Source organism: Bombus flavifrons, chromosome 18, assembly GCF_040668555.2.
Source record: "Bombus flavifrons isolate JBK064 chromosome 18, iyBomFlav1_principal, whole genome shotgun sequence".
NCBI lineage: Eukaryota > Metazoa > Arthropoda > Insecta > Hymenoptera > Apidae > Bombus > Bombus flavifrons.
Genome location: NC_138459.1, coordinates 3,133,711 through 3,155,639, shown reverse-complemented (window position 1 = coordinate 3,155,639; position 21,929 = coordinate 3,133,711). Strand labels below are relative to the sequence as shown.

The 21,929-nt window shown below is 32.2% G+C and overlaps 6 protein-coding genes across 7 annotated transcripts; 3 read left to right on the top strand and 3 right to left on the bottom strand.

The window, feature by feature from the left end:
* Window positions 1–2,218: 2,218 nt before the first annotated feature.
* Ndufb2 (NADH dehydrogenase (ubiquinone) 1 beta subcomplex, 2, 8kDa) lies at window positions 2,219–3,205 on the top strand. The gene is made up of 3 exons (XM_069131207.1): window positions 2,219–2,408; window positions 2,676–2,796; window positions 2,961–3,205. Exons 1-3 carry the CDS (start codon window positions 2,314–2,316, stop codon window positions 3,027–3,029), a joined length of 285 nt encoding a protein of 94 aa, XP_068987308.1. The 5' UTR covers window positions 2,219–2,313; the 3' UTR covers window positions 3,030–3,205.
* Window positions 3,206–3,359: 154 nt separating this feature from the next.
* LOC138189018 (aldehyde dehydrogenase X, mitochondrial) lies at window positions 3,360–6,206 on the bottom strand. The gene is made up of 10 exons (XM_069131172.1): window positions 5,642–6,206; window positions 5,337–5,441; window positions 5,132–5,233; window positions 4,876–5,041; window positions 4,502–4,806; window positions 4,327–4,429; window positions 3,950–4,248; window positions 3,669–3,877; window positions 3,506–3,580; window positions 3,360–3,438 (listed from the first exon to the last, which is right to left on the bottom strand). Exons 1-10 carry the CDS (start codon window positions 5,675–5,677, stop codon window positions 3,369–3,371), a joined length of 1,470 nt encoding a protein of 489 aa, XP_068987273.1. The 5' UTR covers window positions 5,678–6,206; the 3' UTR covers window positions 3,360–3,368.
* Window positions 6,207–6,224: 18 nt separating this feature from the next.
* Window positions 6,225–8,717, top strand: Tektin-A (Tektin A). The gene is made up of 7 exons (XM_069131173.1): window positions 6,225–6,567; window positions 6,702–6,973; window positions 7,052–7,361; window positions 7,455–7,669; window positions 7,762–7,984; window positions 8,042–8,196; window positions 8,335–8,717. The coding sequence occupies exons 1-7, from the start codon at window positions 6,520–6,522 to the stop codon at window positions 8,531–8,533; spliced, it is 1,422 nt and encodes a 473-aa protein (XP_068987274.1). The 5' UTR covers window positions 6,225–6,519; the 3' UTR covers window positions 8,534–8,717.
* A 144-nt stretch (window positions 8,718–8,861) lies between these two features.
* On the bottom strand, window positions 8,862–10,805 carry prtp (thioredoxin domain-containing protein pretaporter). Its single transcript, XM_069131113.1, has 5 exons — window positions 10,355–10,805; window positions 10,091–10,237; window positions 9,880–9,988; window positions 9,499–9,789; window positions 8,862–9,397 (listed from the first exon to the last, which is right to left on the bottom strand). Exons 1-5 carry the CDS (start codon window positions 10,534–10,536, stop codon window positions 8,936–8,938), a joined length of 1,191 nt encoding a protein of 396 aa, XP_068987214.1. The 5' UTR covers window positions 10,537–10,805; the 3' UTR covers window positions 8,862–8,935.
* Window positions 10,806–10,959: 154 nt separating this feature from the next.
* LOC138188972 (leucine-rich repeat-containing protein 40) lies at window positions 10,960–14,927 on the top strand. Its single transcript, XM_069131112.1, has 10 exons — window positions 10,960–11,460; window positions 12,156–12,349; window positions 12,425–12,628; window positions 12,707–12,830; window positions 12,992–13,161; window positions 13,405–13,547; window positions 13,622–13,822; window positions 13,905–14,237; window positions 14,404–14,589; window positions 14,660–14,927. The coding sequence occupies exons 1-10, from the start codon at window positions 11,313–11,315 to the stop codon at window positions 14,763–14,765; spliced, it is 1,809 nt and encodes a 602-aa protein (XP_068987213.1). The 5' UTR covers window positions 10,960–11,312; the 3' UTR covers window positions 14,766–14,927.
* Window positions 14,928–15,221: 294 nt separating this feature from the next.
* On the bottom strand, window positions 15,222–20,620 carry LOC138189029 (uncharacterized). 2 transcript variants are annotated; one of them, XM_069131203.1, is made up of 7 exons: window positions 19,941–20,620; window positions 19,460–19,522; window positions 18,434–18,635; window positions 17,355–17,701; window positions 17,043–17,244; window positions 16,628–16,713; window positions 15,222–16,007 (listed from the first exon to the last, which is right to left on the bottom strand). In XM_069131203.1, the coding sequence occupies exons 4-7, from the start codon at window positions 17,510–17,512 to the stop codon at window positions 15,770–15,772; spliced, it is 684 nt and encodes a 227-aa protein (XP_068987304.1). In that variant the 5' UTR covers window positions 17,513–17,701; window positions 18,434–18,635; window positions 19,460–19,522; window positions 19,941–20,620; the 3' UTR covers window positions 15,222–15,769. The 2 variants fall into 2 exon arrangements, 1 of the variants encoding a protein (XP_068987304.1); XR_011175801.1 differs by lacking the exon at window positions 16,628–16,713.
* Window positions 20,621–21,929: the final 1,309 nt, after the last annotated feature.

The window sequence follows — 21,929 nt, the reverse complement described above, 5'->3', positions numbered from 1 at the left end:
TTCAACTTTTCCAGTGTATCGCTACTGTTTATATTTCGTATTTAATATTTAATTTAATGTTTATATTCAACGTTTAATCGCTACGTATCATCTAACGCTTTGCGCGAGTAAAGTAAATTTGCACATATGCAGCTCTAAATCATAATAGACATACCCGTATGTCGGTTATAATTCGATTCGCACGATTGTCCTCGCAAATATGTCGCGTTAATCCGCCATCAGAGTGAGAAATATTTAGTTTATACCAGTAGAAAATAAAGAGTATAGGTAACCCGTTAGGTTCTCGCAAATCACCATTTTTTTGTCGTAATATAATCATAATTCATTTAAAAAATACGTACGTAGACATATTTTATACGCGATCACTGTAACGAATCCAGGTATAGTACTTGGGAGATCGCGTTTTGTCGAGGAAAGATATTGGTCGGAAGCTACTATAAAACTTTTATTAGGGCGCACGTTGGGGAAAAGTTACGATAGGAGGACCAATGACGTGTATACCTTCAGGGGTTGCTACCGTGAACCAGATGGTTAATCGCGAATCGTAAACCCTGCGATAGACCAATGAGAGTCAGCTTGCTCGCGACTCAACTGCGAGACTACCCTCGCTTTTTCGAGCCCGCTCGTTTCACCCGTAATGGCGAGTATCTCGCAGCTGATATGTTCGAACGACTTTCATCGGTTGTTAAGTAGCCTTAAATTAATCTCGTAAAAAAAAAAGAAAAATAGTTACGAAGAAAGACAGTCGAAGCCAGGTTCGTTACATAGGAGAGTAAAAAATTTAATTTTGGCGAATAAAGTTATTGGGAATAGTTTGAAAACCAAAAACGGGTAACGATATTCCAATTTATCTTCATGTATCGTTGTTGGTAATCTCGCACGATATTCGTTAAATCTTTATTAATGATCTAAATGGTTCGAGTTTCTACTTATCTATATCTAAGGATCTAAATGTGATAAGGAAATGGATAGTATGTGAGACATTAGTCTTAATCCATTGATCTTACAGTGGTTCCTGAAACAAATTAAAGCTACGGAAAAATTAATTACGTTGTATAAAGTGCAAAACAATTTTCTTTGATTATTTTCTTTAAATCATAGAATTCTACGTACGAGCCCTTATCTTACGTACTTGACATGTAAGTGCTAAATAACCAGATGCGAGTAAAATTTGTACTTCATCTGTAACATATTTATTTATAGTATTAATACATAAAAAAGAACGGCAGGAAATGAGAGAAAGAAATATTACACTCGAAGAAAATATCACTTTATCAAGACCTTGATTTTGATTAAATTGAAATACCAAGATGAGAAAAGAACAGATTATCACGTGATTTGTATCTTAGCGACCAAATGACTTTGTAACAAACGATATCTATTACAAAAAAGCTTGCAATAACTACGTTTATTCTATTTTTTAAGTTAAAGTCTACAACAACGAACATTCGCTGTTATCGACTTTGAAAAGATGAACCGAATTCTTATTTATGTCTTTCAAATGTACTAATAGCGTCCCAAATATTATACTATTAAATAATAGGATCTTACCGCAGTATCCGGACTGCAAAATATTCGACTAAAATAACATTTCCTACGATTTTGTAGGATCGCTGAAGCCAAAAACAAGCGTCGTTTTTCACGGAAATATGGTGTAAAAAGTTTCGGTCAACCTGTTGTTGTGTGACGTCCTCCCGAATTTTGACGAGCACTTTTTTAAATTTGATGATCTTAACTTATCGTATGGTTTACACTCTACATCGATTTGAATCCTGAGTATTGAATTAGATTTGGGTCATTTTTTAATTTCCGGTCACTGTGAGACGGCCGGTAACGCAGATTCCTAAAGTTAAGACCTTGTTTATAAGGACGAATTTTAAAAATCGTTCATTTCCGCAAAAAATCTTCCCAAAATACGTTCGGAAAGAGAAACTCAGACCTAAAATATTGCAGTCTGGATGTTATATAGTAAATCTAAATATTTTAACAGATTAAAACCCTTTAACCAGCTAACTGCGTTCGACGTGTGTCAATCCGAAACTTTAGTTCGGTAGGGTTAACGTGTATACTCGTCATTCCTTGATTTTATCCGCGATTAATTACAAAACTAATACATTTTTATGCAAAAAGTATAAAAATACCGTTTTTTACAATTTTGCAAAGGAGCAATTTATATGTAGTAGGTGAGTATACATATATACATATGTATATGGTAGAAATACTATTTAATCTTACATGGTTGCATCCCCAGTAGGGATGGTCTTACCGTGAATGGGATTCAAGATCATTGATTGAAATTATAACAGCTGAAAAATGTTGTTGTCGCGTGGTCCATCAATTTTGAGAAACATATATGAACTAAATGGAAGAAAACAGACTAGAGTGAATTTAGAACAGATTCGTAAATGGTAAATATATTATATAACCTCTATTTGAAATGAGGTTAGATTTGTGTACTCTTGTTTTACCGTAAAATTTTTAACATTTATAATATATTCAGAAATATAAAAATTATTCACATACACACACACACACACACATATAATAATATGTTATACATATAATTCATATGTTATAAATATGTATAATGTATCCTATCTCAAGCACATCTAAGAACTCATTGTGAATTCATTGTCTCGAAGAAGTAATTGATTTAAATTATCAAATATTATTAGTTGGGTCTATCGTGCAACGTCTCAACCTAAAAAACATTACAACACAATAGCTGAATGCATTGGTGGATTGGCATGGTGGTGGATCTTCTGGAACATGTGGCACGATTACGAGCATATTACTGTAAGTAATATAATTATCGTTAGCATACTTTATTTGAAAAGCTATTTTGCGATAATTAGTATTTTTTAAAATACAAGATACTTAAATGAATAAGTTTCTGTATTCATTATATTTTATTGCATTTTATACTATATAATGCACACACACATATTTTGTACATTTAGGGTCACTTCCCTGAAATACGTCCAATAGAGTGGTCTGACGAAGAATTGGGAATTCCACCAGATGATTAGATAGTCAAACAGATTTTTTCTGTATAAAAAATATTGAAACTTTGACGTATATGTGTCAATGATTTTGATGTATTTAAATATTAGATAACTACCATGTTAGAACTCGTATATAATAATATATTAAATATATTATTTATGTTTTTAATAAAGATATCATTTGAATCATGCGGTTAAAAGTTTGATTCTTTATTCATTGTTATTTTATTAACAATTAATTCATTGATAATATATGTTTACATACATCTGTAAATGAATTTTGAAAATATATGCAATAATTTTATTAAAATATAGATTTATATAAACTTTAACGATACGTAATAAAATACATACATAATATCTTTAATTACGTGTTGGCACTTTAATAGATATTGTCTTAGTCTCGAGATACTCTTTTAACCCTTCTGAGCCACTAAAATATAAAGGTAACAATGTATATTTTGTTTCAAAGTCATTTGATTAAATGCTGACAAACTTACAGCTCACGACCTATTCCCGACTGTTTGAATCCTCCAAACGGAGTTTGAGGCGTGATAGCATCGTAACAATTTACCCTATTCAACGATAGCTTTTTAAGTAAAGTTTTATTAAGCTCTGTCAAACATATATATAACGAATATGGAACTGCTATGAAATCTTTACCAAACACTTCCAGCTTGTACTGCTTGTGCAAACATCAAAGCTTTATCAATATCTTTACTAAGAACACCAGCAGCAAGGCCATAATTTGTATTGTTTGCACGTTCGATAACTTCATCCATTGTTTCAAATTTTAAAATAGATTGAACAGGTCCAAATATTTCTTCTTTTGCAATTCTCATATCGTCAGTCACGTTTGAAAAAACGGTAGGCTTAAATTAACATTAAGATGGTCACACAAAACAAACAAATGATATAAAAAACATTCACTTAAAAAGTTATACCTTAATAAAATAACCAACATTGCCGTGACGTTCTCCACCAACTTCTAATACAGCTCCTTCTTCCTTTCCTGATTTAATTAAACCTAAAACTTTATCAAACATTTCTCGATCAACTTGTGGTCCCTGTTGAGTTTCAGCATCAAAAGGATCACCGACTTTTGTTTTTAACGCTAATTGTTTAGCGTAAGCAACAAATTGATCATAAATTTTAGTATGTACGAAAGTACGTGAACCGGCACAACAGTTTTGTCCATGATTCGCAAATATTGCATTATAAGCAATTTCAGCTGCTTTCTCGACTAGAAGTTAATGTACATACTTATTAATTCTCTTATACTGTTATATGTTAATAATTAATAAGTGTTTTATCAACATACTGTCAACATCATCAAAAATAACCAATGGACTTTTGCCACCTAGTTCAAGAGAAACACGTTTAAGATTACTCTTAGCAGAAGCTGCCATTATCAGATGACCAACCTATAAATCATACACCAAATGTTAATATAGCTTTGTGAATTAGTATAATAATTAACGATGTATACAAGATACCTCTGTAGACCCAGTGAATGCAACTTTTTGAATTCCTGGATGTTCGGCAATAGCTGCACCAGCTGTTGGACCATAACCAGTAATAACATTTATAACGCCGGGTGGAAATCCAGCCTCTTTAGCAAGTGCTGCAGCATAAAGGGCACTTAAAGGAGTTTGTTCAGCTGGCTTCAAAACAATAGTACATCCAGTAGCCAATGCTGGACCCCATTTCCACGCCAACATAAGAAAAGGATAATTCCAAGGGATAATTTGACCTACTACACCAATCGGTTCCTTGCGTGTAAGTGAAACAAGATTTCCATCTAAATAACAAATATTGTACATGAGCATTTATGAAACACCGCTCGTTTACTTACAAATGTTAAACATACCTACTGGAATAGTGTCTCCAAAAATCTTATCACACCATCCAGCATAATAACGAATTGTATCTATGCTGGCTTCTATATCGGAAACTGCATTTGAGTATGTTTTTCCATTATCCAAGACTTCAAGAGTGGCAATATATTCCAAATCTCTTGTAATGAGATCTGCAAACTATATACATCCGAATATTATAATTAAATATAAAAATTTTAACATAAAGGTTATTAAAAATATTGTTCAATTATAAGACAAATAATATACTTTGTTCATAAGTTTTCCACGAACAGATGGATCCATATTTCGCCAATCTGATCCTCTACTAAATGCTTGACTTGCAGCTGCAACTGCCTTATCTACATCTGCCTATATTAAAGAAAGTAAATATTTAAATATTTAAGATAACTTAATATTTGATATAAAAAATTTTCCATAATATAATGGAGATTACAAAATTAAAGTATAATACCTTATCACCTTCAGAAATATCTGCAATAACAGTACCGTCAGCTGGATTTATAGTAGGAAATTTTTTACGACTCACTGAATCCATAAATTCATTATTTATAAATAACTGAAAATATGTGATATTAATGTTAACATAAGTTTTATTATTATTGTTCTTATTACTATTCTGGTGTCAACATCTATGATTATTTGTCAGAATATAAGATATAGACTACGTATGTATAATTTTTATAAGATATGATTAAAGGTTACGTGCTTCTTCTTATAAAAATTAATTTTTATATCTTCTACAGATAAACAATTTACCTGAGTATATTTAATATCCGGCATTTTACGATTCATTTCTGCAGATGTATCTCGTCAGACGTACTCAGCAGTAGTCACCGTACTATCAATAAATAATTCAACATATATGGAACAGTGCATTAAATACTGCTTCTTGTTTTTATCAAATATTATCTTCAGAATGAACCTCTTAACTTTATTCGAAGTCAATTAACTGCATACATATGTATTTAAAGATACAAAATACTTATCATAAATGAAAACAATATTTTACAAAAGACATGATTTGTTGTTATATATTTTTGTTAAAACGCTTATCTATTGTCTTTTATGTAATAAATGTTTATATTACTACATATAATATTTATTTATATTGTGGTTTTTGACACAAGAATTAATTAAATAGCATAGCTATTCGAGATAAGGTTACATCTGCTCATACTTTTATCTCAAATAAATATGTACACACACATATTTATATGTGTACCTATATATATCGATGTTCAAACGCACGCGATTACATTTTTATAATAAATATTTTTCGGTAATCTATAAGGTATAAAACTACATAATCTCATTATTTAAATTGATAAATCAACGTATTTAAAAGAATACTCCTTGTGGTTTATAACATTTCATATTTCATAGAAACGATATTTTCAATCATCTTTCAATAACTTTTACTAAATCATTACCGAAGTCATTTAATTACTCGACAAAGAAAATATTTCGTTGCTACGGATTATTAAATCAATAAATTTCGCCCACTTCTCTGCGGATATATTGACAGCATAGTTACTGTCTTACGAAAATCATTCGTAATAAAAACGGAAATTTGTATTAATGCAATCTCGAGAGCTGTAGAAATTTAGTAGTAATTTATTAGGAAAACATTTAACATGAATACTGAACAAGATTCGACTAAATTGGACGAAGTCCAGGATACGGTAAATTTTAGTTTAAGATAACCACTTATGTAACTTTTATATTATTTACATGAATCGAGAGAAGTAATTAATTTTGCTATTTTATTTCAAATGAGTTTCCGAGCACTTTTTCTAAAAAAAAAAAACTTATATAGCCTTGTCCAAGGATAGATTATACTAAAAAAAGCGACGGACCGCCTCTTTATTTTCCTCAACCAGGAGATGAGCTTCCGGCGCAACCAGAAGAACGAATGGAAGCGATTGGTCCATGGGCAACCGGTCGTGTAAATTTTACACCTCAAGATGGTTTAACGGGAGTTAGACCAGTTGTTGATCGATATTCTGTAACTAGCTCTGGAGCACCTCAATGGAGAGCTCATAATCAGAAATTTTTTAAACAGTCAGATGAGAAGATTCAAGAAGCACAGTACGCAAACAAACCTGTACATTGACGTGATATCCTATATTATTAGCTCAAATAATAATAAAAAGCATGATATTTTAGACTTGCTATAAATAATGCACAACGATGTGTCGAAAGATCGTATAAAGAAGCAGATAAGATACAGTTGAAATCGACGGATAATTTAAAAAATCGTGCAAACGAAGTACATCGTTGGAAAACTGAATTAGAACATTTAATACTTGAAATCACGAACGAGATAGAATTATTGGAAGCTGAACATCGACGAGTAAAGCATTCTTTGTCACTCCTTACAGTTCCAGAATCTATCGCTGGCGAATTCCTACAATTACGATCAAAACGACTAGAGTCTGACCTTATTAGAGATGAAGTAGAGGAAGAGCTTAGCAAAGTTAATATCGTTAATAACATAGTAAATGTATAAAGAAAAAAAAATTGTAGGAATAATATACGTATATTAGCAAATACATATTAATTGTTATAGGAGGTAGCACTTTGCTCAGAAATACGCGATTTACTTTGTAGAACTCGGGAACATATAGAAATGCAATTAATCGAATTAAAGGCAGCAAAAGTAAGAATGGAAATGGATTGGACTGATAAAACTGATGCTTATGACATTGATTCCCGCAATATACAACTGAAAAATGATTCTCCCATTATCTTGTGGAAACTTGGGGCTACAAGATTTCCAGCGGGGTATGTATCAGAATTAATGTTTTAATTTACAATTAGCATTAATTTAGATTAGATTTTGAAATTTGTATAAATTATTAATTTTTTTTCGTTAGACAATCGACACCTTCGAGTTATGAACATTACACACGAGAAAGTTTAACTGATGCAGAAGCAGCCAAGCAGAGATCTGTAAATTTAAGATTTACTTTAGATTCTACATATAAGAATTCCATTAAAAATCTCCGAGATCAAGCGACTCGCGTAGATCTGGTTTTAAGTCAAAAGATTAAACTTACTGAGGATATTCGTTTACAATTAGAAAAAGAACTACTTCGCGTAAGTTTAAATTCATTGCGTAAAATTGCCGTATCGTAATGATAAGAATTCTTTTAGTGTTTACACGAACTTGCAAATACTGAAAAATCTATAGAAGAGCTTCGTCATTCAACAAGAGGATTGGATTGCGTGATGAAAGTGGCGCAAACAAGATTAGCGAACAGGTTACAACGACGTAATGTAGAAAGTTGCCGTGATACTTCCCAATTTTCGTAAGTATCTTATCAATGAGCTATTATATATTATACTTGATAATATAATATAACTAAGTAATCATTATAAGATATATAAATTTAATTTACTTGTAACTTTGCACAAAACATATCTATCGTAAAATATGCTTCGTTTAGTTTGGTGGAAGAAGTGAAATTACTTAATGAACGCACATCAGCTATGTTAGCGGAATTAAAACGAGCCGAAGATACGCAGGCAGGTTTGGTAAAAGCGAGAAGTGATCTTGAACGAGAAATAATCGTAAAACGTAAAACACTGTACATAGATAAACAACGTGGGCAGTTGTTACGCTCATTTTATCCTTCAACTATTTAATGATAAACTTTATATTTTGGAGCTTTTAACAGGCTTGATAGGAACACAGCAAACACGAGTAATTTTATAAATATATTTTGGAAGTACACGATTAGTTCACGCAAAAATATAATAGTTCTGTAATATTTTTCTTTTAATATTTTATACAAAAATGAAAAATATATGGCCTGGTTACCTTGGGGTTTTTATGTGATGCTTCTTACATTTATGTATAATTAAATTAAACGTTACACATTTATATATATATATATTACATATATATGAATATATAATATATATATTATTATATTATAATATATATTATATTATATTATTATATATAATATATATATAAATATAAAATCAGTTTAAGTTAATGATATTGCTTTAAAATTAGATTAGTTACAAGAAAAATATGCATAATCACAATTCGTCATGCGGCTGTATATAATTCAATACAAATTCGGTAAGATCGTCTAAATTTCGAGCACCATTGTATTCAGAAACTTTAAGTCCGTCGCGATATAAATACAAAGTCGGAAAACCATCTACTTCTTGTTCATTGCACAATTCTTTACTTACATCGAGAGTACAGTCTACTTTTGCTATTTTCACATTGTCGTTTGTTAAGAATTTTTTCCCAAGATCTTTCCAAATAGGCGCTAAACGTTTACAATGCCCACACCAAGGTGCGAAAAACTTAACGAATGAAATGCCGTTTTCGATACCATGTTTAAAGCTTTCACCAGTTAAACTGAGTACAGTATGAGTTGCACTATCTAAATTTTCAGTCTTAGTATTAGCTTGGTCATTTCCTTTCTCAATCATTTTTGATACATAAACTTTAAGTTCTTCATGAGTGCGTTGCCCAGCATATTTATCCACCTATATATTCGTACATACCAAGTATTATTGAAATTAATTTTTGAAAAGAAAAATTTTAATTTCTGCAAAAAAAAGAGATAAAAACGATACTTAAATTTTACCTTCTTTCCATCTTCAATCCAAAGCAATGTTGGATATCCTTTTATATCAAATTGTCCACAAACACTACGATGTTGTGTACAATCTACTTTAGAAATACTAACATAATTATCATTACGTAAACTATTAGCTAATTCTTCCCAGGTAGGAGCTAATTTTTGGCAGTGGCCACACCAAGGTGCATAGAATTTTACAAAATGATAGCCAGTAGATACATGTTTATCGAAAGTATCCTCCGTTAATTCCAATAAACCATTTATTGGTTCAGGAGGTGTTGGTGCCTCATCTTCACTCTAGTTCAGAAAATTTAAAAAAGCAATTGAATACTAAGATTGGGTATTATCATACATTATAATCTAATATAAGTATTTTTTTATAATTACTTCCAAGGATATACCCAGCTGAGCAGTAAGAAAAGATGTTAAAGATGGCAAATCCCTTGTACCTCTGAACTTAGTACCTTTGGCTTCTCCAGCTTTAAAAAATTTTAATCTGCAATATTAAGAACCCTAAAGTTTATTTTTTTATAATTGTATGCGTATATATCCTATAATGTCACAAATATTTTGTGGAATATATCTATATCACACATACGTAGGATAACCAGTAACATCATGTTCTGTGCATAAACTATTATCTGTAGTACAATCTACTTTAGCAATTTTTATATTCTTATCCTCTAGGTTTGACATTTTAGCTAATTGTTCCCATGTAGGTTCCAGTCTTTGACAGTGACCGCACCTAAAAGAGTAAATATTCTTTATTGTAAAGGCTACATAACACTGATATCAGTAATAATATTATTCCAATGAATTTATAAATATATAGAAAAAGATCTTTTTAAAATAAGATGCGTACCAAGGTGCATAAAACATGATAAAATGATTTTTCTTCTGAATTTCTGTTGAGAAATTATCTTTAGTATATTGCATAGTAGTATGTATATGATCTCCTTGTTCACTGTTAACTTGACTCAGCATAAATATAAATAAAAAGATATGCTTTTTTAACATAATAAAATTCGATGAATTCGCACTCATATTGATGAATAATTAATATTTTACTAAACGATTAAATATTTAAAAATAAATAAGCTACTATCAGAGGTAGTAAAAACAATAATTTAAAAAATTTTTAGCGTTGCATCACGTATACTTTTAAGATTATAGTTTCAAGACGATTTCACACTTTAAGCAATTTCAGATTTTTATACTGTTTAAATAGTAGTACAGACTGATTTTCTGTTATTTAATAATTTTAACAATTATTTCGACTACACATTAGCTTCCACAATCCCACACAAATGGATCGAAACCGCCGATTCCGCCCCCATATGATAATAATACCATCCTAGTGGCAACATTTTATCTTAAAATTCCTATAAATGCTTCTAGTACTGTGACTTAAAAATTTCCTTTACTACAATGGCTCTGTTACAATTCATTACAGGTGTCAGAAAGGAGATTTTCTCTCATCATTTCAGTCATTAATGATTATTCGTTTTTTATGCAATGTTAAAATAGTTATTTATATTTTAGTACATAAGGAAGTTAAATTTCTACAGTACGAAATAATTAAAACAATGATTGTATTTATCTCCAATCCTTTTGTTATATCAAATAAAATAAACAATAGATACAAAAGATCGAATTCAGTAATCAAAATAAATTTGTATTCGATATTAGCTATTTTGTCGGCATATATAATTATCATATGATTTACATGTCGTTGTCATACAAAGTGGGGGAACATTCATGATTAAGTCATCCCGTATCGAGGATATCAATGTGTAAACAATGTACGTGATAGATACAGTATGAGTGGCGTAAAGAAAAAAGCTAATCATTTAGCAGTGTTTAAAAAACGAACGAAGAATGACGATAATGCTGAATTGTCTGAAATTATTATTATATCCGCGAGAAAGAGTGGAAATTTAAACCTCTCATCGAGAGGACTATTTACGGGTATCCATATTATTTAAAAATTACATATATAAATGTTATTCGATATCATTCAGGCGCTTGATATCTCGATGCAGTAGTCATATACTATAATGTGCATGTTTGTTCACACATCTGTATTACATTATAGTTTCTATAATTTATCATTTATATATTGTTTTTTTATTTATTGTGATAGGAAATAAATTGTACATTTGTTACATATACAAAATATCATTATCTTATAAAAATATTATGCATTTTATTCGATATATATATATATATATATATATCATAAAGAAAGTATTACGTTAGCGATAAACGTATACTTATCAGCTTAATGCTTTTTAGTTGCAATTCATTTTTTAATTTCGTTACTGATAAACAATAAAAGTTATTCATTACATTTTTGGACCTTTTTTTATTTTTGCACCCATTTATATATGTAAAGCATGAAATCTGAATCATTAAATAAATGTTATATATATTACCTTTTCAATCTCAATTGTAGCCATGAAACTACTTGTTTATGTCGATTCATAGATAGCTTTGCATGTTAGATTGTGAATAATGCAATAGAACAAGCAATATTTACAGTATCATCATCAGATTATCATATGCGTATCAAGGTAAGTTATTTTTTTAAAAGTGTCATATTCTATGTTTAATTGAAGTCCATATTAGTTAAATTATGTTAAAACTAACAAAATCTATTATAGTACCTAATAGAGTATGGAATATAAATGATTTAACTGAAGAAGAAATAAGGGATTTACATTTCGAGCTTGATTATGTACAAGAAACTGAAAGGTGGTGGGAACAAGAACCTCTCCAGACATTGGACTTAAGTTGTAATACTTTAACGAAAATTGATCCACAAATAGAAAATTTAACAGAGTTAACTACATTATATGTAAGTACAACAGTTTTATATATGAAGAAATTGCATATATGTAAAACACTATTTAATAAACTTTAATCTTTACAGCTGCACAATAATCGGTTGGAAGATTTGCCTGCTGAAATAGGAAATTTAAAAAAATTAAACATATTAAATTTATCAAATAATAAATTAGAAAAATTTCCACATGAATTTTATAAGCTAAATGAATTACATGAATTAAATTTAAAAAATAATAGTATAAAGGAGCTCGATCCAGCAGTTGGAGACTTTGTAATGTTGACCTATCTGGTATATTATAATAACTTATTTATATGTTTTTAAGACAAACTTGTATACTTGATCTTCTGAAATGTTGCACATGTTTAGGATTTATCATATAATAACTTGATTGAGTTACCAATTGGAATGGGATATTTAGTACGACTAACTTCCTTGGATTTAGGTCATAATATGTTAAAGGAATTGCCACCTGATTTAACAAATATGAGAGGTATGATTTACAACAATGTGTCTATTTATATGATTTGTTTAATTTAATTTTTTTATCATATGTTTAATGTATAATGTCAGTTTAAAAGAAAAACAGTTTCACACTGCTTCTTCCTGTATGACAAAAATTTAATAAAAAGCACACATATTTTTTGAAAATAGCATTACAAAAGTTAAATGCAAGTTATAATCAGTTGGAAATGTTGCCACCTCTGGGTGAATTAAGGAAGGTAGAAACAGTGATGTTGCAATCAAACAAATTAACAACATTTCCTGATATATCTGGTTGTATACTATTAAGAGTACTACACTTGGCTGATAATAACATTACTGTACGTACTATTATATGCTGATCTAAGCATATATAGTGATTATTTATGGAGAAATAAATAGTTTATATACGCATTTCAGTTATATACATAGAGAAAATTCTTAATGCATTTAATATATCCATAAAAAGATATATTGTTTAATTTTTGATAAAATATTATAATAATTTATATTAATAACAACATTATATGTAATAAAAATGTATATATAATAGATCTTTAATGTTTATTTTGCATAATTTATAGGAAATTGATATGTCTTGTTTAGAAGGCGTAGGACAATTAAAAACATTAACATTAGGAAATAATCAAATTGAAACAATACCAGAAGAAATAATAAAACTGGTGTACCTAGAAATTTTTGATTTATCACACAACAAACTAACTCTGTATGTTACTTTGTATACATTATTATTTTACTTTAATGAAATATTTTCGAAATAATATTTGTTGTGTTTTATAGAATACCAAAATACATTGGCCTACTGCCTAATTTAAAACAATTTGTGATTGACGGAAATGATATACAGAATGTTAGAACCGATATAATACGATGCGGTACATCTCGAATTTTAAAACATATACGACAGGGTATTAAAAGTACAAACTTGGATGTGAAGGAGCACGTGGTAGCAGATACTAGCACAAATATTTATCCAGATAGGTATCTGATTTAATTAAATTAATATTTACTGTAGTGAGAACTATCAGTGGCAAATTATTTTTAATTAATTTACTATACTTAGGTATACGATGCAGAGTACAAAATTGCTCAGTTTGGCTGGACAAAATCTTACTGAACTACCTCAAGAAGTTCTTGAAAATGCATGCAAAGCCGATGTAGGTACAGTGGATTTAAGTAGGAATAAGCTGTCTATCTTACCTGATAAATTATGCATAATTGAAAGAATCGCCGATTTAAAACTGACATCTAATCAACTAACACATATACCAGAATGGATTGGTGAAAAATATAAGTATCTACAGATTTTGGATTTAAGCAGAAATCTTTTACAATCACTTCCCATCAATCTTGGCTTGCTTAAATATTTACAAGAACTTAATATCTCATTTAACAGGTATTGTACGCTTGTATGCAGTATGGCAGTATGCGCTATTTATATGTAATATGTAATAACGTATATTATATGAATTACGTTATTGCATTACAATTTTTGCTTTTACAATATATATTCACACATATGTAAGTCAAATCTCGTTAAAACTTATTGGTATATTATATAGGTATAAAGAAATACCAGAGTCTGTTTATGCTATAAATTCTTTAGAGATATTAATAGCGAATGACAATTTAATTACCGACATTGATGTACCATCTCTTCAAAAATTGCAAAGACTTGCGATATTAAATCTCGCTAATAACAACATTGGATTCGTACCGCCAGAACTAGGCACTTTGAAGAACTTACGGTAAGTCGAGATAAGTAAATCGTATTCATTAAATACATATATGAATATTATAACATCAAGTTTTTTTTAGGAATCTATCTTTATCTGGAAATTGTTTCAAACAACCTAGACAAGCAATTTTAGCAAAGTCTACAGAAGAAATCCTAGCATATCTTAGAAACAGAATACCTCAGTGAAATTAATAAATTATTACAGAAAATTTAAACTAAAGGCAGAATATGAAGACAAGGACAAGGATACAAATGAACATGTGTCAACAAAGTTATATGCCAACTATATAATGTTATTGTAATAATAAATTCTTAGATAAATTATCTAAAATAAATTAATTGATTTTATATTATGCATTATTTAATTTTCCTGTATAATACAGAAAGAATATATAATATTATTTAGTAATATGTACATTTTGTGCTTGTTTTATGGACAAAATATACAAAGATAAGCTTCAAGATGCATTCTGTGTTATAATCACAGACAAAATACATATAATTTACTTTCTTGTCGTTTATCCCTTCTCCGTCTATAAGATATAATTAAAATTTTCTGGCCTAGAATACTACCTTGCATAAATGCATAAATTTTGTTCATCCAAATTAATTAGCTTTAATTAATTAGCTTATTTAAATTAATTATTTGTTTGTTTGAGACATAAATATGCTCATTACTGGAAATATATGCCTGTCAGAAATTTGACATTTGAAAATTCGTATTTCTGTACGTTCGACTTGCTGAAAGGTTTCCCCATTTCTCGCTAACCAAAATTCACTGAGCAAACCGCGGCGGGGCGCGGGATGTCATTTTAGTAAAGAAAGTCGAAGTGATTAGACGTTTGTTTATGTTACCCCGCGACAGGTGTTGTGGTAAGATATCATTGTTTATATATTGTTCATAATTTTATGGTAATGAGTCTTTTCATAGCTATATATTGGCTTTATCGCCTTCGATATCGATGGTATTTATTTATCTTCTGATTTTACATAAAATTCCCTATGGGAATTATTAGATTAATCCAGACGAATCCAAATATCGATCGTTCTTTCAGTCATAGTTAAATATGCGATTAAAATAACGAAATCAAAGATTAGTTTAGCTTAAAAATTGCATTTTTGGCATGTACAAATTTCATATTTTCTTATTTTCAATAAAAGATCCTGATATCGTTAAGAAGGAGTTATTATTAGCGCTTCGGTTCTTTTAAACAACCTGCTTGATCCTTAGCAGATCTCGAACTTTTGTCACGAGGACTGTGTTGATAAACGGCAGAATGTGCGGTTCTTTCCGAACAGGAACTTTTCAATTTTGGTTTCTGTTTGCCTTTTCCGCTGGATGCTCGTCGAGCAATGTCTTCGATAAATCTTTGATCTTTCTCATTAATATCAGCTGTCAAATTGTTTCTTTGATATCCTTCTTGCCCTCTGTAATCGCAAATTAAATAAACAACTCAGGCTTGATTCAATTAGTTATAAAGCTAGAATATACGTGCCGCCTTGTATATTACTATATCTATTGGTATTGGTGCTGCATATATTGGTATTTGTGTTTGATGCTGTAATGCATGATTTTGTTATATCGTGGAAATTATTATAATGTGCGTGCCTTTACGTGCAGTGCAGACAACTAAGAACAAGTGAGAATCCTCCGTTTCTAGCGTTGAGAAAGAAGCTCGTATCTCTTAACGCGAAATTTGAAGCGACATTCTCGGCGGTACATTACGGCGGACGTTTCGCTAATGAAACGACTAAAATGCGGAGAGTGTAACCTGGTTTTAGAGATAGGGGCTGCGGTGCGATGTCCCAGTAAAAAGTAAGAACTCTACGCCATACTATTTGTCTTTTTTTTTTCTCGCATTTCCCTTCCTCTTACTTATGCTCTTTTTATCGTTCTAACGAATATGTGTGTGGATTTATTTCATTTTCTCTTTTTCCCTATAACCTCGTACCTTTAATCTCAAACGGTTATTACGATTACTCGCAAGAATGAGGTTGAGAATGAGAACGTTCAGTAGCAATTTGATGACCATAGAGAATTATATTACCTTTGATAGCTATTGTAAATCTTTGCGATCAATTTCTGTAGATATGCGTTATCCTTTTGGGTCGATTTAAATTCTGATTCTTTTTCCTAAAAGCGAATCAATCGGGATTGTTAGATACGCGGAAATAGCCTAATATCATAATTATCGCGATATTAAATAACTGAAGGTTTGCAATAAAGAGGCATTTTCCAGCAATTTGGGTAAACCAACAATTTTCAGGTTGGTTTCTTAACAATATAGCCATAGAAGCTGTATCTCATTATCTCAGTGCCAATGAAATTTCAGATTGTTTTATACACACACGACGTACACATAAAAGTTTTCTACGGGCTATTGTATATCTTTTCTTCTCTCCTGGTAAATGTAATTTAATTACAGCTGTCTCCTCATTAGTGCAAACCCTTCCAATTATTACCTGCAGCGCGTTTGTCGCAGTTTTGAGCTCTTCGTAGCGCGTGTCAGAAAGGTGACGAGCCGTGATTGTTTCCGTGGTGAGTCGCGTCAACTGCTGCCTATAATTGTGCTCGCGTTCCATGGCCTTGTCCCATGCTTGTTCTCGCGCGATTATAGTATCTCGAAGAGTCTGCATATCTTTTTCCAACACTTCTAATTCCGATCTATCGTAATCAGATCTCAATCAGATAGATCCAACGATATCGTTTCAAACAAAGCTGTCGTTCGTTCGATCGCATATTTCGAGTAAAAGGAAGGATAACGATGTATTTACTTGGTGATGATGACGGTGGGTGGTTGTTTCTCGCAACTTTCCAGTTTTCTTTGACAAGCCATGCATACCGCCCAGACTTGAACTCCACGATCAGTCTTAGATATTATGATGTTCGTTGTCGACGTTCCCTTCGTTTGAACCATCGTTTGAACCAGCATTTGTCTTTTCTGAAAAGTCGAAGTGAAATGCAATTTCTTAAAGATGCTAACCGCGTAGAAGTTCGTACTCTGACTTCTTCTGCCTCTTGTTTCATCCCTTCGATCTTCGATCTTTCGAAATCAAGTTCCTCTCGCAGCAACGTCAGCCTCTTCTCTAGCCTTTTCACTTCGTCCCGTTCCTCTTTGAGTCTTACAAAGGGACCGTACGTTAGAAACGAGGATTATTCAACGCACGGAATACTTCCTCTCGGTAAAAAAAAAAAAAAAAAAAAAAAGAGAAGAAAGGAAAATATGAGCGTGTGTAAGAAAAGCCAGTTGAAAGTCATTAAATACGAAACCAGAATGCGAAACGTAAACCGTGGTCGGACATTGGTGTAGAGACAACGTCGGGGAAAAATTATAGCAATTGAAAAACTTGACTCGTTGTATCTTTCGCAGGGCAGATTTTTATTCTACGTATACGAGTTGAAAGCATTTTCATTATCACTAATTAAAATTACCATAAAGGTTTTTTTTTTAATTCGGCTTCTATACAAAGAGGTCCAATAATATTGCTTTAATAAACGAAGTTGGACGCGACCAACTTCACAGAACATAAATAAAATAAGATCTTCTCTTTGAAACGTAGATAGAAAACTTGAAAGAAAACTTTTTGAAGAAAGTAGATAGCACGTAGAACAGATAGAAAATTGAGACGTAGTAACTGATAAAATAGACTGAAAATTATTTGAAAATTTGTCGAAGGATAGAAAAATTCGTATTTTAAGACGATCGATGTGGATGACGCAAGTAATGACCAAGCCGCAAAAAATCGTGCTCTTTGTTTCTCAATCACCTTTTTCATCGGGCGATCTGTGTATTCACGTGCAAGCCGGAAGAATATCGATTAAGGTTGTCCATTGTTCGCGTATTAATACTCACTGAGACGCGAGGGCTTTGTTCTCGGTGATAAGATTCTGATTGCGCGTCTGCATAACTATATTGCTGTCCTCGAGGAACTTGATCTTCGTTTGTATCTTTTCGAGCGTGATCGTGTCCCCGTGTTTCATTGTCTCTTGCTTTAACGTCGGCGTCATCCTTCCGCTTTGCGTTCGGGCGTCTCCATACGATAGATCACCCCTCGCTAACAAGATAAAGAAAGAAGGAAAATTTCCATTTTAATAAATTGTACGCGTCTCATTGTAGCCGCAGATCTTAATTTCATTTGATAAAGAACGTTCGTTGTAATTTATTACGTAAATGCGTTTATCGATATTCGCAGCCTTGATTATTATGTTCACGAGTTTCACAATAGCGATTGGTTATTTGCAACCACCTAACACTTGCATGAAACGAACACCGATCTTAGAATTATTGGCGATTAAAATATAAAGCTTATGCCAAAAATGAAAAGTATATGAAAAAATACAGAAGAAAGGCTAAGCCTTTATCCATACGTTTTACTAAGAAACATTCTACTCTGTATTACGCTTAAATCTATAAAATTATCATTTCAACATTATAAATAATATTATGTAATTTATAAATATTATATCGCGAATTTAAATCGTTCCAGAAATTATACTGTTAAGCGCCTGAAAATCCTACGTTTCCATGTTTTTCTTGCACGGTTAACAGATTGAGGATCGAATGAACCTGAGGTAAGCAAACATCCTACGTAACTTGTAAAACGCAAAAATACCAATATATATATATACGTTCGTTTGTGTGAAAAAATTAATATTATTTGTCAAAAGCAGCATACATCGAAAACATTTCGAGGGAATAGTACATCAACGAGCAATCGATGCAGAGATGGATAATGGTCACAACAGCCGACATCGAGAAGACGTTTCAAGTATCAAACGGATCATTCCCTTATTCATGGACGAATACACACGTGTACGTTTCAAGAATTTTATTAGCTAGATCGATTGGCGAACTTTCGTTTTGAATGCTTCACTTTACCTGTCGTCGGAATTTCGGCGCCGTTTCCCTGAAATTCCAGCGTCCTCCATCCGGCGCAATAACCTGCGAGTACAAACAAACGCTAAAGTACAGAACGATTAATTCAACGAGTCCTATGAATCGAACCTACTGATTAAGTGCTCTTCTAACCTGTTAATCGGATCGTCCATAAATCAAGAACTTTTACAATTACGAAATACAAATTTAACACGACATTATAAAAACAACCATTGTTATAAAATCCACAACTTCATAACTTAAGTAGATGCTAGAGTATTCTTTTGCTTTCCTGCAAAATTAAGAATATGGACTGGGGTTGCTTCTGTTATGAGCCTTTCTATTTATTCTTAACAAAAATTACGCTGTACGTAAAAAGAAAAAGGATTTCTGAATAAAGAAATTATACGAGTTAGCTCGTCTTGCCGGTTGACAGGTTGATCGATTAATTGGCCGTACTTGGGAACTTAATCGCCATACGTACCGCTTCTGTAAGTCTCCGGAGTTGTGACTCTCGGCGAGTAAGAGTGAGCCACATAGCGATTGTATTGGCCATCGAAGTAATTTCTTTCTTTTGGAGGGTTTGCTTGCCGATAATGAATACAAGACATCCTGGAAATAAATTACTCGGGAGATAATGCGACAGATTTACAAGATTTCCGTTCGCCTTATCCGATTGTCAATATCGCAGGAACCGTGATCTGAGAGGATGTCTGAAACTGATCGGCAAGTTCACTGCGTCCGGGATCACGAGAAACGTTCCTCGCTCCTTCCGTCTTCACATGATACTACGAGTGGTCCTCTAAAACAGAACGGACTGGTTTCACGCGCGGCCTTATTACCCTGAAATTTTCTCTGATGGCTCCTCGTGCAGTTGATCCTCGTTGATCTTTTGTTTGACTTTAGGTGCAAACTAAAGTGCGTTGCTTCACGTGCCTTGTCAGCTGTTAATAGCTTTACGTTCTATACAAGCAAACGAAAGCGGAGAAAAAGAATTGTGCACAATTTTTTGTAGAGGAGAAACGGAACGACAATGCGAATGACATGTGTTATAGATGTTCTTTACAAGTTTGCTTTGATCTACCCACGTAAGATCGACCTACGTATCGCGTTGTCCGTAGTCTTTGATACCCAATTTTTAATAGTTTTTTCATATAATGTAAAAAGATAGAAAAGATACAGGTTTCATACTCAAATACTAATTAACTATAAATTCATAATGCAGCTTAAAAAGTGATTTGATTTTTATTAATTTCGAGTTGATTTTTGTTGGTATATTCAAATTATTATCGAAAGATGAAGTTGCTTCCTTGTTGTAACGCAGTTCAGAGCTAAAGCTACTACTAAAGCTAGGAAACGAGAAGAAAGCATTCAAATACTTTTGTGTTCTTGTGAAAATTCTTCAACGAAGGCAAATTGTGTTAAAAAGACTTCCCGCTTTACGTTTCACGTTGTTTAATAACCACTGAAATGCTCTAGAATTATCCCATTCACTATGATTCGCTATGGCTCAGACCGATGTTTTAAAAACCTCGTGATCTATCATACAAGACATTCTCCTCTGGATGAAAAGGGAGCTGGATCAAAATTAATTCTCTGGTCGCAGAATCGTGGTGCGAATCGTTCCGCTCGAAAATAGAGTAAATAAACGGTAATAAAAAGGGTGGCATGGTCGTTTCATCCCCGACTTATCACGGCGCCACCGCGCCGTTGAATTTTACAGCCGGTACAGCGTAGGCCGTAAAAGGAAATGGTGGAATGCGAAGAAATTTTATTTCGTTTCATGCTGGACGTTCCGCTCTTTCCGCGTGATTTGTCCATGTGCGTGGCCTGGTCTCGTAAATTCTTTACGAGCTCGCGCCGCGCACGAAATTACGTAAAACGGGCGAGAAGAGCGAACGGAGAAATGGAGCGGTTGCGTTTCGCTGTGAATTAGCACGCGTTTCAGGCGAGCTAATTGTAACGATCGTCGAGAAGGCAATATCTCTCAATTGCGTGTTTCTCGCGATCGCCGAACACGGTAATTGGGCATCCCGAGAAATCATAGGTAAGAAGTGATGTTGCTCGAGCGGAAGATTTATTAAAGCTTCGGGGATTACGAGGATTCTTGACGAATGACGAGCAAGATGACAAAATACTATAGAGATTTATCGAGAGAATATTATCCTGGGATTCAAAAGCGGAGAAAGCGAGGAACAGATTACATATGGGTATTATGGACGAGTTTATTCGACGATACGTATGTACAAATTTTGTCTGCAGTGAAAATACGAATGTCATAACAAGCCGTAGTTCTGTTTCTCTTTTTTTAATAGAGTACAATAAATAATTGATATTAAATCGACATTACGATTAAAACGACATTTACAGAGGTTGACGATTCACGAAGATGACGAAGTATAAAGATTTATTAGAAGAATGTACAGCGAGTATAGTGATATTTACGATCTTCGATCATCGTATTAGGATTACT

What these genes read in the sequence shown, in the direction of transcription:
- Ndufb2 (XM_069131207.1), top strand. Translation starts at nt 2,314, where the DNA reads ATGTTGTTGTCGCGTGGTCCATCAATTTTGAGAAACATATATGAACTA. An exon ending in TTAGAACAGATTCGTAAATG is followed by an intron (nt 2,409 to 2,675) that starts GTAAATATATTA and finishes AAATATTATTAG; the next exon opens with TTGGGTCTATCGTGCAACGT. An exon ending in ACGATTACGAGCATATTACT is followed by an intron (nt 2,797 to 2,960) that starts GTAAGTAATATA and finishes TTGTACATTTAG; the next exon opens with GGTCACTTCCCTGAAATACG.
- LOC138189018 (XM_069131172.1), bottom strand. Translation starts at nt 5,677, where the DNA reads ATGAATCGTAAAATGCCGGATATTAAATATACTCAG. An exon ending in ATATTTCTGAAGGTGATAAG is followed by an intron (nt 5,234 to 5,336) that starts GTATTATACTTT and finishes TCTTTAATATAG; the next exon opens with GCAGATGTAGATAAGGCAGT. An exon ending in ATGTTGGTTATTTTATTAAG is followed by an intron (nt 3,878 to 3,949) that starts GTATAACTTTTT and finishes TGTTAATTTAAG; the next exon opens with CCTACCGTTTTTTCAAACGT.
- Tektin-A (XM_069131173.1), top strand. Translation starts at nt 6,520, where the DNA reads ATGAATACTGAACAAGATTCGACTAAATTGGACGAAGTCCAGGATACG. An exon ending in GAGAAGATTCAAGAAGCACA is followed by an intron (nt 6,974 to 7,051) that starts GTACGCAAACAA and finishes ATGATATTTTAG; the next exon opens with ACTTGCTATAAATAATGCAC. An exon ending in GCTACAAGATTTCCAGCGGG is followed by an intron (nt 7,670 to 7,761) that starts GTATGTATCAGA and finishes TTTTTTCGTTAG; the next exon opens with ACAATCGACACCTTCGAGTT.
- prtp (XM_069131113.1), bottom strand. Translation starts at nt 10,536, where the DNA reads ATGAGTGCGAATTCATCGAATTTTATTATGTTAAAAAAGCATATCTTT. An exon ending in GATGTTACTGGTTATCCTAC is followed by an intron (nt 9,989 to 10,090) that starts GTATGTGTGATA and finishes TTAATATTGCAG; the next exon opens with ATTAAAATTTTTTAAAGCTG. An exon ending in GGATTGAAGATGGAAAGAAG is followed by an intron (nt 9,398 to 9,498) that starts GTAAAATTTAAG and finishes ACGAATATATAG; the next exon opens with GTGGATAAATATGCTGGGCA.
- LOC138188972 (XM_069131112.1), top strand. Translation starts at nt 11,313, where the DNA reads ATGAGTGGCGTAAAGAAAAAAGCTAATCATTTAGCAGTGTTTAAAAAA. An exon ending in CAGAGTTAACTACATTATAT is followed by an intron (nt 12,350 to 12,424) that starts GTAAGTACAACA and finishes TAATCTTTACAG; the next exon opens with CTGCACAATAATCGGTTGGA. An exon ending in CTTAATATCTCATTTAACAG is followed by an intron (nt 14,238 to 14,403) that starts GTATTGTACGCT and finishes TATATTATATAG; the next exon opens with GTATAAAGAAATACCAGAGT.
- LOC138189029 (XM_069131203.1), bottom strand. Translation starts at nt 17,512, where the DNA reads ATGCTGGTTCAAACGATGGTTCAAACGAAGGGAACGTCGACAACGAAC. An exon ending in CCCACCGTCATCATCACCAA is followed by an intron (nt 17,245 to 17,354) that starts GTAAATACATCG and finishes TGATTACGATAG; the next exon opens with ATCGGAATTAGAAGTGTTGG. An exon ending in ATTTACAATAGCTATCAAAG is followed by an intron (nt 16,008 to 16,627) that starts GTAATATAATTC and finishes TTGCGATTACAG; the next exon opens with AGGGCAAGAAGGATATCAAA.